Source organism: Pipistrellus hanaki (genome assembly GCF_964339955.1).
Source record: "Pipistrellus hanaki genome assembly, chromosome: 8".
NCBI classification, from domain to species: Eukaryota; Metazoa; Chordata; class Mammalia; order Chiroptera; family Vespertilionidae; genus Pipistrellus; species Pipistrellus hanaki.
Window position 1 is genome coordinate 79,294,875 of NC_140510.1, and position 15,694 is coordinate 79,310,568.

The 15,694-nt window shown below is 41.6% G+C and overlaps 1 protein-coding gene across 17 annotated transcripts in view; it reads left to right on the forward strand.

Moving 5' to 3' along the window:
• The window catches only part of UNC80 (unc-80 homolog, NALCN channel complex subunit), a 167,642-nt gene that overhangs the window by 20,627 nt on the left and 131,321 nt on the right, over nucleotides 1-15,694 (forward strand). For 10 of the 17 annotated variants that reach the window (XM_084893323.1, XM_084893324.1, XM_084893337.1 and 7 more), the window contains exons 8-13: nucleotides 4,731-4,992; nucleotides 7,507-7,641; nucleotides 8,798-9,014; nucleotides 9,664-9,840; nucleotides 11,022-11,290; nucleotides 12,383-12,748. In XM_084893323.1, the coding sequence (XP_084749449.1) occupies nucleotides 4,731-4,992; nucleotides 7,507-7,641; nucleotides 8,798-9,014; nucleotides 9,664-9,840; nucleotides 11,022-11,290; nucleotides 12,383-12,748 (1,426 nt within the window). The remainder of the gene's footprint in view (nucleotides 1-4,730; nucleotides 4,993-7,506; nucleotides 7,642-8,797; nucleotides 9,015-9,663; nucleotides 9,841-11,021; nucleotides 11,291-12,382; nucleotides 12,749-15,694) is intronic. The other 7 variants (XM_084893335.1, XM_084893329.1, XM_084893330.1 and 4 more) reach the window with 1 other exon arrangement.

Genomic DNA, 15,694 nt, shown 5'->3' on the forward strand with positions numbered 1-15,694 from the left:
GGGACACAGAGGTGTAGGGCCGGAAGTAAAGGGTAAAGACATCTAATACAACCAGGGATAAATAATTCTGTTGAACAGCTTCTTAGGCAAGAAAACAATAGTTTTCACAGGCTCTTACAATAAATGAGATGATTGTCACAAATCCTGGAAGAACCTAAAATTACCCAGCTGGTAGCCAGCCAACCTCATACTTTGTCTTTCTTTATAAAGTCAAGGGTATATTTCTGGGAAGAAAAAAATCCCATAATTCTAAGTATAAAGGATAGGCTGAAAGGAGTGGGTTAGTCCATGCATTTTTAAACATGGGATGAGGTGGGGGGAAGAGTGGTAAAGGCCTCTTTAAAAAAAAAACACACACACAACTGGTAGAAATGAGAAACAAGGTTATTTTCCATCAAACTGAGTTTCAGGATATAATCAGTCAGGAAACAGGTCACACTTGGGTAATTTGTGAAGTGATCAAAATAGGTTGTGTCATGGGCAAGGGCATCCCTGAGGGGAGTCTCTCACACACATGTGTGTCTTTCCACAATGCCAGGTTTATTAGGGAAACCTTCCCCATAAGCCGATAGAGTCACCGCAGGTTATACACAGAGGAAGAGGAGCCTACCTGATAGAAGTGAGCAGAATGCACCTCCAGCACAAAGTCCCAGTCACTGGGGGTGCTTGCAGGTGGAAAGGTGGACATTGGCCTCAAGCTCGGCAGCTGTAGTGGCAGATCTTGTCCAGTGGAATGGAAGTCCAATAGAGCTCTGAGCATGCCCATAAGATGGCCAAGCTTCAGTGTCGGATGGTTAAAGCTCTGAGTTTTTATAGCTCTTGACAGTAGGTGGAGGTCCCATTCATATCAGTGTCCAGATAGAGTCCTTATCCATGTGTCCAAACTTGTGCTTTTGGGTGTTTTAGGAGCATTTCTGTTACACCCAATTACCTCAGTCTTGACATAGCACTTGACGCAATTGCCATTGCTGACAATGACTCCATATTGGACTGTCAAAGATGTCCATAAAGTCTGTTCTGCTTTTGCTCTGTTCAGGCGGTTTACAAAGGTTTGGGCAGAATGTAGGGAAACCACAAGAGCAAGACAGTTCTCTAGGGATCGTGGATGGAACCAGCAGGAGGCCTAGGAACTCAAGCCTGAAGGGACAGAGGAAGGCAGCAGTTATGGAGAACTCTATGGAGGGAATGATTAACAAGAGCTTCAACCATCAGTAGTCACAGTTCTTGTTGGCCCTAGTTCACAGTGCCATCCCTAGGCAAATCTCTGGGAGGGTGGACCCTTCTGAAAGAAATCCTGGTCCTTCTGCTTTCCCATCTCCTGGTTGCCTCCTCTTGCCAGATTCAACCAGGAGCCAGTGACTCCTGCATAGAGTCTATATGAACCAATCTTCCGGGACAGCAAGGTAGAGAAGGTAGGGTAAATGGGGTCAGGGAGTGGGGGTTGGAGGCAAATGAAAAATATCCTGCCCAGGATAGAAACCTTAATTCTGAATCTAACCTTTATGCTTCTGAAAACTCAGCAAATCACAAAATTCTGAGACTCAGCCTTTTTATTAAAATGATTTCATAATAAAAAGTTGGATAATAAATACTGTGGAAAAGCAGGCATAACACATCATCCAGGAGCTAATGAGACAAGTTTGTATAAATATGTATATTAAATTCAGTATGATAATTTTTATCTTATTAGTATTTTTATTTGGTGTTTATTTTTATAATTGCAATTTTTATTTATATTGTCCATATTATTTTATTTTGGGCTGTTTATTCATTTTGCTTTTCATGTGTTTTTTCCCCCCTTCTATTCTCTGCCTATTAATTGATTAATGAGCATTCTCCAATCTCCATTTTTCTTCTATTGGAAGAAGTGATTGAAGGGGTAATCTATGGGATTTCTGATGAATTGAAAGTTGCCATACAGCTGATATCCAGAGTATTCTAGCTCCCTAGAAAAGGGATGAACTCTGGCATAATATGCTGATTGTGAAATAGGAATTTTTAGGAGTGAATAGGCAGGTATAGGAAATTTTAAAAATTAAGCGTCCATGGAAAAAAACACAGGGCTGCAGAGCAGAGGTCACATTTCTGTAAGACAAGGGAACTGGGAGAAGGAACGTTTCCATAACCATGGGAGTCAGGGCAGTTACATTTCCATAAGACAAGGAGAGGGAATAGCTGCCTTTCCTTAAAAAGGTCTGCCAGGTATATTTACAAAACAAAGGAGGAGGAAGAAAGTCCAGAGGGAATGGGAGAACAATGAGGAAAGAGGGCCTCACAGTGTCTCACAGGATGTTTGATATTTGAGTTCAGGAGTTGCTATAATGACCAACCAAAGGGAATATTGACCAATCAGAGGGGATATCAGGCCACAAGAACTGCAGCTTTATAAACTGGAAAAAGGGAACGTGGTGGGACTCTTTCCCCCTCCCCACATGGCAGTCTGTGCTGTGAGATCCTTTCCCCTTCCCCACCTGGGAGTCTGTACATGTTCTTCAGTAAGTTTCCACCTTTGCTATACCATTTTCCCTTCCGTCTGTGGATTCATTCTTTGACTCCCATGGACAAAGAATCCAGGGAGCCATCCTGCCAGGGTAACACCGTGTGTTCCAGTGCAAAAATCCCGTATCAAATGTAGAAGGTTTCTCTTCTTCATGTGACTGTCAACTCAGTTACATGGACAGTATGGTAACACATTATGTAATTGAATTTTAACATATTTAGTTTGCTACTTATCAACTAAAATATTCAAGCATATTGATTAGATGACAAGATGTCTCTGACATTCAAAACCACTGTGTACAGAGGCAGTTGTTCCTCAGCAGGCCATACAGTGGTGCTGAGGGTAGAAATAGTGAAGTGCAACAGGTGCTTTGATCAGGAAGTAGAGAGGCTATGAAAATGACTCACAGGGCACCTGACCTGATCAGGGTTTGTATATTTAAACTTTTTACTGCAACCCACGTAAAAAATACTTTTTATTCATGTTAGGCAAAATGATTCTAGGTATTAAAGTGACAGAGCCATCTTAGGAAGCAAACCAGTTCATCCTGAGAGAGATGGGCCCCTATCACCTGAAGGGAATATTCTTCTTCTTTTTTTTTCTTCTGCTTATCATTTGCTTTTTTCTCTTACTCTTTATTGTTGAAAGTATTACATAGGTCCTCCCCCCACCTTTTTAAAAATATTGTTTTATTGATTTCAAAGAGGGAGAGAGAAATAGAAACATTAGTAATGAGAGAGAATCATTGTTTGGCTGCCTCCTGAACTTCCTCTAACTAGGGATCAAGCCCACAACCCAGGCATGTGCCCTGACCAGGAATCAAACCATGACCTCCTGGTTCATAGTTCAACACTCAACCACTGAACCACATCAGCTGGGCTGAAGGAAATATTCTGGCATGGATAAGTGGGCCCATTGACTTGTTTACTGTTTGGATTATATAACTTTAACAAGCACATGACACTTGGCTGATGGAATTCTGGAGTTGCCAGCCTCTTTTTCCCATTTCTCAGCTAAAAATGAATTTTGCCCCAAGGATTTAGGACTCATGACAAAGATGTGAAGTGAAAAAAAGTTTCACCAGTCAGACAAATTCTTAGTTAATTTGTTGAGTCTGATGGTTTTTATTCTAGTTAACTTTTTAATAGCAGTCACATCCTTTTGAATTAATCTCTTGAACCGGTAATAAATTATAACCTTCAATTTAAAAAATATGGTTTGGGAAGTTTAGGAAAATTTCTCTGACTCTAAGTGGTTGTGTTTTTGCTTAAGCTCTTCATATGTGGGTAGCACCATTTGCTAGTTGATAGCACTTTTGTATTATCTAATTTAGGAAAAAATTATACTTGGCAGTTAAGTTGAAATTTAAGATTGCATATTTAATCCCCAAGTTCTAAATTTATATTTTGTTATTTATTGTCTGTAATTTTCTCCAGACCGTATGTTTCTTAAGGCAAGGAAGTTAAATTTACTTACTTTCATATCCCCTAAAATGATGTATTATGCTGAGTAATTGTTAAAGACTATCTTGTAGTCCAATTAAAGTAATGGCTAAGTAATGGATATGTCATGTGTTTAAATTGAATAACAGAACTCCAGAACCTTGAAATCTCAAGATTTTAAAAATTAGTTTTGCTATCTTACATAAATTGAGTTTTCAAAATGTTTTTATTTTCCTCAAAGTGTAACTTTTGTGTGTCTGTGTTTGTATTTTGCAGTTTCCATGTGTTTTTATATCACATTATCACAATTGAAATTAAAATAGCCCAATTAAGTACACATTCCCATTTCTATTGAGCTAAAAGTCAAACCTGATAGCTCAGTTTAATAAGAGAGACATCATGATCTGAGCCTCATCTATGTCTATAGATTCTCCTCACTGTTTACCATCCAAATTACTCACTAGCTATATCAGTTACCTGTGAATTCCCAAATTCATGACATTTTAAAAACTCCATACCTTTGTAGGCATTGTTCCCTCTGACTTAAGTGCCATCCACCCTCCTGCCCAATCCTCACCTTTGCCTGGATAATTTCTACCTCTCTCCATGTCTCTACTTCCGGCAGTGTCTAGCGAAAGTGGAATGTCACCAGTCTGTAGGATATTAGAGAAACCAGTAAAGATAAGCGAATGAATAAATGAACAAATGAGGAAAGCAGAGCTAAAAGCCATGTGCCACCCCTTGGGATGTACGACTAACCAATGTAATAATCTTTCTGCCATGAACAGGGTCTCTCTTGTGATACCTCCATGCCAAAGGTCCCGCTATGCCACCTACTTCGACGTTGCTGTTCTTCGCTGCCTACTCCAGCCCCACTGGTCTGAGGAAGGCACTCAGTGGTCCCTGATGTATTATCTCCAAAGGCTGAGACACATGCTGGAAGAGAAGCCAGAGAAACTCCCAGAGCCAGATATCCCCCTCCTGCCCAGACCCAGGAGCAGCTCCATGGTGGCAGCAGCACCCTCGCTGGTGAACACCCACAAAACCCAAGTAAGAGAGGCTTGGCTCCTTGTCATTGGAATCAATCCCTATGGTGCTAACAGGTTCTCTTTTCCTTCTGCGTATCCAGCTCCTCCTTATCCCAGCGCTGAATATTTGGCTGGTGGGTATCTGGGATGCTGGTAACCTTTCTCGCCCATCTTTGACTCTTGGACCCCTTGGCTGCTCTTTAGCATTTCATTTCCCATTCAAAGAAGTGCTGTCTGAATGCCTTTTCCCCACACTAATCTAGAGTAAGCCTTTGTTGATCCAAAATAATGGAAAATTGGGTCTCAGATAATCAAAGCACTACTGAATAAAGAGTTCACACATATAATATGTTGATTACAAATATCATAAAATGTGTGATACTAAGAGTTTTACCTATGATTTAACCTCTTTTCCACATTTCAAAAGTAACTAGTGCCCCAGTGTCATCATTAGGAATATTGTTTTTTATTATAGACTGGAGGCCCAGTGCACAGATTCATGCATGGGTGGGGTCCCTCAGCCTGGCCTGTGGGGATCGGGCAGAAATCGGCTCTCCAACATCTCCCAAGGGGTCCTGGGTTGCGAGAGGGTGGTTCTCGGGTGATGCACCCCAGAATCAGGCTCCCTCCTCTCTGGTTCCGGGTGCATCACTCGAGAACCGCAGCTGCCAAGTCACGCAGTTCAGCAGCTCTTGCATTGAGCATCTGCCCCCTGATGGTCAGTGTACATCATAGCTACTGGTTGGAAAGTCAAATGGTCAGACTGTTGCTTAGGCCTCTCTCTCTCTCTCTCTCTCTCTCTCTCTCTCCATATATATTTTGTGTTTCCCCGAAAATAAGACATCCTCCAAAAATAAGATCCTTATTTTTCTTCTGAGTGAAATATAAGGCATCTCCCCAAAAATAAGCCCCCCCCCCCCCAGGCTAAACATGAGAGATTTGGTCCACTGATTCTGAAAGAAATGGAGTCACAAGAAATTCACCAGGAAATTCAGGAATTGGATTGTTATGATGATGTTCCAGAAGATGATGACATGATTGTCATTGAATAAATGAGTAAATCCTTGATACTGTAGGATTCACAGTTTGTCTGGTTTGTGTTGACAACTACCGTACTACCGTACCGTATACAGGTAATAAATTTCCTTTATTTTCATTTAACAATAAATGTGTACCATATTCTTCTTCATAGAAAAATAAGACATCCCCTGAAAATGAGACTTAGCGCATCTTTGGGAGCAAAAATTAATATAAGACACTGTCTTATTTTTGGGGAAACAGGATATATATATATATATATATATATATATATATATATATATATATTTGTGTGTGTGTGGGGGGGGGTATGGTTAGAGTAATAAACAATGTATTGATGGGATGACATCCCCTGAAAATCACTTTTTGATAAATTAATGCCCTTATATCAGCTTGAACACTTTTTCTGCTCCTCTTTCTCATCCACATCATGTATTGAATACATAAAGAAAAATGTAATTAGCGGTGTGTTCCAGTTATTTGGGTTTACTTAAATGTGAATTGGCTGTGTCTGAAAAGCATCTGCATATTCTGAAAATAAGCATGAGCACTGCAATATCAGGGAGAAAAGAAAATAGTTTCTGTTTTAGTAGTAGCTGATTATGTACAAGGTAAATACCTCTTTTGATGAATCATTGAATAGAAAGCCTTTTTTTTTTTTAATAAGAAGAGAAAAAGATACCTATTCCATCCCTATTTTCTTAGCTTTCCTGAATATGGAGCTTCATCGTCTCACTATTGAAAACTCCAAATAGAAGTTTACAATGAATATGAAATATATCTCCTCAGTAGCAGGATTTGGATTCTGAAAGTCTGGATACAAGTTAAATAGGTCATAGGTATCAACACAGTAGACATATTTCTACTAAACATATACTGAGTGGCCAGATTATTGTGATCTCTGAATGCATAATAATTTGGCCACTCAGTATTTACACACACACACACACACACACACATACACACATTAGAGGCCTGGTGTATGAATTTGTGCATGGGCAGTTGGCTGACCTGCCTGTTGGTTGAACTCCTGGTTGAGGCGATAATTTGCATATTAGCTTTTTATTATATAGGATATACACTGAGTGGCCAGATTATTATGCGTTCAGAATCATAATAATCTGGCCACTCAGTGTATATCTCAGTAAGAGAGTACCCTATATAATAAAACCCTAATATGCAAATCGGCCAAGCAGTGGAATAACTGGTCACTGTGATGCACACTGACCACCAGGGGGCAGATACTCAACACAGGAGCTGCCCCTGGTGGTCAGTGCGCTCCCACGTGTTGAGCCAGGCTTACGACTAGTGAGTGCAGCAGCAGTGGTGGGAGCCTCTTCTGCCTCTACTGCAGGTGGGTGGTCAGGAGTGAGGGGTCCTGGACTACAAGAGGACACAGGCTGAGCTGAGGCACCCTTATTTCCTTGCACAGGGCCTCTACTTTAGATAAAAAGCCCTAAGTCATTAGCCATTAAGTCTACCTTTGTTATCTGTTAAGGATCTCACCATGAAGTGTAACGAAGAGGAAAAATCTCTCAGTCCCGAGGCCTTTTCCAAGGTGTCCTTGACCAATCTGCGCAGGTCTGCCGTCCCCGATCTCTCTTCTGACCTTGGCATGAACATTTTTAAGAAGGTGAGTAGAGCCACTTACCCTTTGGATATTTTGGTTAAAAAATTTTTTTTAAAAAATCATTAGGGCAAGAGGTGCTTTTGATCATGCTGCTGGATGGGTGGGGTGGGGAAGGACCCCGGGGAATGAAAGTCATCTCCCAGTTGAACCAGTTAACTGCCATGCGTCCAAAATGGAAACCATCCCCACATGCCACGATATTTTGAGTTTAATTTAAAAAAGTCATCTGACTCTGGAGTTGAGTAAAGGATGCCATCTTCTTCTTGTGAGGTGCCTGGTTCCCTTACTTCTTCATCGAATGCCATTTTGGGGGGTTGAATTTTATTTGCACAATATAATATATTACAATTCTACAGAAATATCAAAAGCGAGTGTGAAATACAAATTAAGTCATCACGAAATGCCTCAAAAACACTAAATTGTGTTGATGCTCCAAAGACGAAATCTGTGAAAAATAATAATAATAATAAATATGAAGAATGGCACACCATGTTTAACATTTTAGGCGTAAAATTCATGATAACACAAACCTCCAGTGTGGCAGTGTTTATCTCTCGTGCGTCTGAGTGGCAGCCCTATATATCAATATTGGAATTTTTCCCATATGCGCTAGAATGTTTACGAATTTAAGTTACCATCGTTTTCTTTACAAACCCTGAGATGTCACTAACAAGTCTAATTTTAGAATTGGGTGACCAGAGTTGATAGGCGAGGTTTGTGGCTCTGGATGCACCTGGCGTGTGTGTGTGTGTGTGTGTGTGTGTGTGTGTGTGTGTGTGTGTGTATGGGGGGTGGGAGGGGGTGTCTGCCACTTGCCTCTAGAGACGCTGATGACCTACAAAGGGTTAGCGCTGGCTGGCAGCGTGGCCTCTGTGTGCACGCTGATGTGGCTGGTCCAGGGACCGCCCTTTGAGAAAAACTCCTCTAGGCAAACCCATCAAAAACCCCAGGGGACAGGCTACCTTTTGCTCATTCCTTTCGCTCTTTAAACACATGTGAAAACTTCCCCCATCTCTATCCCATGATGCTCAGTGACTCTCTGCGTCTGCTCTTCCTGCAACATTGGCTGCGTTTTGCTGCAGGTCAGGGAACCTTTTGAGGAGCAAACTGCAAGCTCTCCTTTGCCCTGTGCCTAACCCTCCACCTCTCACCCTCGTAGTTCAAGAGCCGCAGAGAGGAGCGGGAGCGGAAAGGCTCCATCCCGCTGCACCACACGGGGAAGAGGCGGCCGCGGAGGATGGGCGTGCCCTTCCTGCTGCACGAGGACCACCTAGACGTGTCCCCCACCCGCAGCACCTTCTCCTTCGGAAGCTTCTCGGCGCTGGGGGAAGACAGGCGGGGCATCGAGAAGAGCGGCTGGCAGACCACCATTCTAGGTGACCGCAGGGACCTCCCAGCGTAGGGCAGGGCTTGAGTAACCCTTGTAGGAATCTGAAGCTAGGGCTCGGGCAAATCTGGGTCTTCCTTGAACAGATTAGTCAAGAAATGAGGGCCCCAAGGTGAGTACCCTGTACAAAAGAATGCTGTGTCTTCACAGCCAAAGACATGTAGAGGATTGAATGAATTATTCAAGAATCTTTCTATAGACAGGTAATGGCCCCATTTCTTAAATATTGTAGACACGGAAACATGGCCTCGGAGGGTCCTGTGCATGGGTTTTCCTTGTGAGTCCAAAGACAGACTGTTACTGAATGTGACTGCTAAAAGGGAAAGAGGAAGGAGGAGACACATTTTTCTTTCTGGCCGGTGTATTCAGAAAGCCAGCTTCAAGTTCAGAGCTGACGGCCAGCTGGGGCCCAGCAGATGGTGTCTGACACTGGGCTTAGATGGGGGCTGACCCATCCCAGGCAGCTTCGTCAGTCATCTGACTCTGATTGTTCCCAAGACAAGTTTAAGGCCTGCTATTTGGCTGTGCCATACCTGCTTCCTAACACCTCCCACTCTCACTGCTGTCATTCCCAAAGACATCTCAGCAGAGTGTCCTGCAGTTTCGCAAACCCCCTGTGATATCCTTGTCCATCGCAGGGAAGTTTACCCGGCGGGGCAGCTCTGACGCGGCCACGGAGATGGAGAGCCTGAGCGCCAAGCACTCCCACTCCCATCACACGCTGGTGAGTGACCTGCCGGACCACTCCAACAGCCACGGAGAAAACACCTTCAAGGAAGGTGGGTCGGAGGCGGCGCCCGCAGGCGGGAGTTCAGGTTCCTTTTCCTGTTTCCTGTTCTTACTCCATGTTTCCATTTCATTGTACTCTGGCTCCTCATGCTTTCTGAAAATGTGCATTCATGTGTTGCTCGGTAATTTACTTGTGAGCCATTCTCAGCATCTCCTTAGTGGCAAGGGCTATTGGCCAAGACACCAGGAACCCCCTATGTCTCAGAAGGAAAGCAAGGGCGAGCCATCTGTCTTTGTGTTCAGTGATCATGGACCCGCAGGGCTGGATGAGACTTGGAGGACAGTTAGATACGGGACTTCCTTCCCTTCTACGATGTCCCTCTGAAGCGTCTGGCACCTGCAGCGGAGGGAAGTCACTGCCTTCCGCAGTCACCAGTTCCTTTTCCGGACATCTTCTACCTCAGATAAACGCATTTTGTGCTTTTACATAATGTGTCTCTGGGTGAAATTTGAGACCGGTTCTTATTCTGGGCTCTCAACCTATGAGCATAAATTAATCCCTCTTTTCCCTAGATTGTACTTCAAGTATTTGATGACATCTTTTTAAAAATATATATTTTTATTGACTTCAGAGAGAAAGGGAGAGGTAGAGAGAAATATCAATGATGAAAGAGAATTATTGATTGGCTACCTCTTGCATGCCCCCTACTAGGGATCAAGCTTGCAACCTGGTCATGTGCCCTTGACTGGAATCTAACCCAGGATCCTTCAGTCTGCAGGCCAACGCTCTATCCATTGACTAGGGTTGATGACACCTATTAGTGACTGTCAGAGATTTGTGTCCCATTTCTCTAAAGAAAAGGAGAAAAATAATCCATGTTTGTTGTTGCTCAAATATACTAGATTAAAACCAAATATTTAAATAGCTGCAAAGTAGGGAAATACTCCAAGTAAACTAGATTAACTATAGTAATAGGGTCTGTCATCTAATAGTGGGTAAAATCCACTGTCTAACCTGGGTTTCAATAAAGCTAGTTGGAATTCACATTTTTCTATAACTTTCATTATTTATCAGACGTTCATGACACAGCCTTAACACCTGCGGCATTCTGTGGGAGTTGAGATTAGCTCTTTGACTATCAGTGAAACATCTGTAAAAGCTACAGCCGTGGTTGTGGTCACCTTTCAGATAACCGTGTACGTGTCTATAATGTGATGTCCCAGATTAATACAGAGAAAACTGAGACATTGCTTTTCCTTTTATTAGTGAGATCCCAGATCTCCACCATCACGGTTGCAACCTTCAACACCACCCTGGCGTCGTTCAACGTGGGCTACGCAGACTTCTTCAACGAGCACATGAGGAAGCTCTGCAACCAGGTGCCCATCCCGGAGATGCCGCACGAGCCCCTGGCCTGCGCCAACCTGCCGCGGAGCCTCACGGACTCCTGCATCAACTACAGCTACCTGGAGGGCCCGGAGCATATCGACGGGACCAATAACTTCGTTCACAAAAACGGCATGCTGGACCTCTCTGTAAGGAGCAGGGTTTTTCTTACCGAAGCCTGAACGAGGTTGATTCTCTGGTTCAGTTTTTACTGTGTTGTGTGAAGTGGGCACATGAACTCTTAGAAATGTTGATCTTTCAAGTGAAAAAAAAGAAATCCATATAAAAAAAATGTCACAAATGTGTTAACCCTCCTAGATGCACCTTCCCCCCCCCCTTTTTTTTTTTCAAGGATTACTTTATATTTGACCTCATCTCAGAATATTTCTACCCCCAAAACATTAGTGAATCCTGAATACACATCTATAAATATGCATCAATGTGAGTGTGTTTGCTAAGCCCCTTTTCTCCAGAGGGAGAGTAAGAAATTCTCAGTTTATTTTCTTTTCTTATAAAATCAACATGACTATAAGCCTCCTGTGTAGCAGGGGGAAAATGAACAGAAGCCCAATAAAATACTTAAACTTGCATTCTTAAGGATGCCTGTTTTGATTATAGTTATTAGCACAATGAAAGGATTGTTATATTTTACAATTATTTTTCACAAAATTGTTTATTTCACATTAGGGAATTGGATCAGCAAACAATTTAAGACATTAAAATAAAAAAACAAATAATTTAAAAATAAAAACATTTTGTATTTAAAATTGAAATGTAAATAATGATACAATTGTGAATGTGCAAACATTCCTCTATTATGTGCATAAGGAAGTCATTTTTTCTTTATCCATTGTTGGTGGAGGGTAAAAGGCAGAGAATTAAATACTTTGATTTAAAAAGCAATTGAACGAGTTTCCTTTTGGAAAGATGCTCTCCCATTAATTCATCATACTTCACTATCCCCATTAACTGTCTATATCATGGCAAGTTTGGGAATACTTAAGTGAGATAATACACATATGCATTTTTAATTTAATTCATTGAGTTTTTTGTACTCTATGTTAAGCACATAAACAAGGCCCCAAACCAACTTAGAAATATCTGAAAATTATTTGAATTATTTATACTCAACAGCATAGGACATCCTAAAAGAAGCTGATTAAACAGAATAACTGAATCTAAATAGGAAGAGATAACCCAAGTAATTTAATCAGCCTCTGTTCATTTTTGTCTTTCCCCAGGTGGTTCTGAAGGCTGTTTATCTTGTCCTTAACCATGACATCAGTTCTCGGATCTGTGATGTAGCACTAAACATTGTGGAATGCTTGCTTCAACTTGGTGTGGTGCCCTGTGTAGAAAAGAACAGAAAGAAGAGCGAAAACAAGGAAAATGAGACGGTGGAAAAAAGACCAAGTGAGGGAGCATTCCAGTTCAAAGGAGTGTCTGGAAGTTCCTGTGGATTCGGGGGCCCTTCAGTGAGTGGAGCTGGAGATGGTGGAGGAGAAGAAGGAGGAAGTGGAGATGGAGGAGGTGGAGGAGGTGATGGAGGAGGAGGTGGAGGCGGAGGAGGTGACCCTTATGAGAAGAAGGATAAGAACCAAGATAAGGTATGACTGAACTACCTTCTGTGACCTAAGGAACTTTCTAGTGTGTGTTTCTCAGCAATTTGTTGACTCAGTACCTAGAGCACATGTGTCAAACACAAGGCCCGCGGGCCAAATCCAGCCCGCCAGGCCTTGCAATGTGGCCCGCACCGCGCTGTCATCACTGCACTCCGCTGTCAGTTTATGACATTGTCAGTTTATGACTGTTCAGTAAACCATTCGGCCCGCGATTTAGGCTGGATTTTAGATTTTGGCCCCTTCTCTGATTGAGTTCGACACCCCTAACCTAGAGCAAGAGACTGTTAAATCTAGAAATCTCTTCATTGGGTCTTCAGCAGGCATCAGTGGAAAGAGAGAAAGTTGTATTCTAAATTCAAAAACCATTGCCATCCAAGCAATGTTAGACCTAATTTCCTGGTCATGTTATTTCGGCAAAAGAACACTTCAGATACACTATCTGGCCATAATTCTCAGTCCCACCAAGGGTAGCCTCTTTCTCAAGACTCTCAGGGTCTGACCTGATTAAGTGTTGTTCTGGTCTCCTCAGGCTACCATAATGTCATAGATCTGGTGGCTTAAGCAACAGGAATTTATTTTTCACAGTTCTGGAGATTGGGAAGTCCAAGATCAAGGTGCAAGCAAGGTGTTTCATTCTGAGGCCTTTTCTCTTGGATTGCTGTGTGCTCACATGTCCTATATTTAATGCATGTGCATTAAAAATATTTTTTTCTCCATCTCTTTCCAAACCCACTGGGTGTATGTTTATTGTGCATTTGTCATCTGTGTTTCTTTTCTATTATTTATTTACTCCTATCTTCCCGACATTCTTGGATGTGATCCAAATATTCCTTTCCCAATATTCTTGGAAACTTTTCTTCAGGATTTTCTTCTCCTGATATATATTATTTTCCTATTCTAACAGTATGTTCTGATACTTAAGGTTTTCAGCTTCTTAGCTCCTCATACATCCCTGATGAATATTCAGGAATCTTCAGAGTTTACTTTAGGTAAAAAATTAGCTAAAGGATGGTTCAGTTCACAAGGGATTTTATCTTGGACCCTAAAACCTAAAGATCATTCAGTCAGCAGTTATGTAAGAATTAGCAACCAAATACAGTCTGTAAGGACCAAATTTATAAACACAGCAAACAGTGAGATTCTCATTAAGTTCCATTTTATTAACCTATTAATTTAGGCTGGTCACTAAAAGAGATAATAGATGGGGGGGGGGGTGTCCATTACAATATTCAAGGGGGAAAAAGAAAGGAAAAAAATGAAAGTTAAAAAAGACAAAATTTTCATAAGGTTTTATCAGTAAAATGTAGACATTTCAACTAAATTGATGAGGGTTTTGCTATATATCCTAAAAATCTCCGAGGTTCATTAGTAGTATTATGGTTTTGTTTTTAATTTTAATTTTTACCCAATTAATATTTTCATCTAATTTCTTTCTTTTTTTAATCCTCACCTGAGGATATTTCCCACTGATTTTTAGAAAGAGTGGAAGAGAGAGGGAAAGACAGAGATAAATATCAGTGTGAAAGAAACTCATCAATTGGTTGCCTCCTGCATGAACCCTGACCAAGGCCTGCACTGGGGAGGAGCCTGAAACCCAGGTCCATGCCCTTGACCAGAATCAAACCCGAGACCCTTCAGTCCTCAGGCGTATGTTTTACGAACTGAGCCAAACCAGCTAGGGCTAATTTCTTATTGAAGACCTGCAGGTCTCTGTCCTATTTAAAATCTAGATATTACACAGATATTTGATAAATGCTATTTTGATTAGTATGGAAAATTTTAAAGTCAAATTAAGTGATCTCAAAAACACAGACACCAAGATATACGTGTTTTGTATTTAGTTCTGCAAAATAGTATTCTTTGTAAGTACAAAGAATTTATAAAATAACATATGACCTTAGGTCAAGTGCATTGGTCTTGTGCGTCATACAGGTTTATTCTTTCCCAAACCCATCGGTTATTTTCAATGACATCAGAGGGTTTATCTAATTTTTCAACCTGGTAAATACCAGCAACAAGGGGAATTTATTATATACAGAAAGGAAGATCTAATTTCTACCTCTCTGTTTGCCACTGACTCGTATTGAGAGCTTGAACTGTTATTTAATATCTGTCCTGATCTTTGCCTGTAGCTGGATCCATCTTTCTGAATGTCACCTGTGAGAGAAGCCTAGATCCCAAGGAAGTATGAAAGTTGAAACAAATACAGACTTAAATAGATATTTACAAAGAGCTCTTGGAGCTAGGGTTTTATTTCAAAGGAACATATTGTAATTCCAAAATGTGTCTTAATCAATCTTCTAAACCAGTCTTTTCCCAAGATGACCTTTTCTGAGGCACCAGCTGTGCAGTCTGTGTACTACACAAAGGCTCTCGGCTAGAGGGATCTGTCAGTAAGGACTGAAATCCAGTCCAAGCTTTGCTTACTGAGCTGTTCGCCCAAAGCCTTCATCCACCAAGAGGGCTCACTTCTCCCTGACTCATCCACCCAGAGGAGAGTCTTCTAATTTGCACCAAGTTGCCCCAAAGGATAGCAGTGCCCTAGAAACAGCAATTAACATTGGTGTTGCTGTTATTCTGTGCCTTACATGTTTTGACTCATTTAACTCTCACAACTCTGTGAGAGAGATGTTGTTATAATTCCCAGGTTGTAGGGTACAAAGTAGTTACCTAGCTGTCCCAAGGCTATGGAGCTAAGATCTGAATCCAAACTGAAACATGTCTGAATTGGTATATGTAAATATAAGAATGAATGAATGAACGGACGAACAGATAGATGTCTACTGGTAAGGCTGAGTCTTCCATTTGCAACCATCTAAGCTGCAGAGTCTCAGTGAACAGACTCAGACATGGAGGCATGTCTGCTGGAGGTTTCCTGAGGCGTCTTCTCAGAATCGATATCTGTGAGATGTAAAAGCAGCAGGAGGGGCA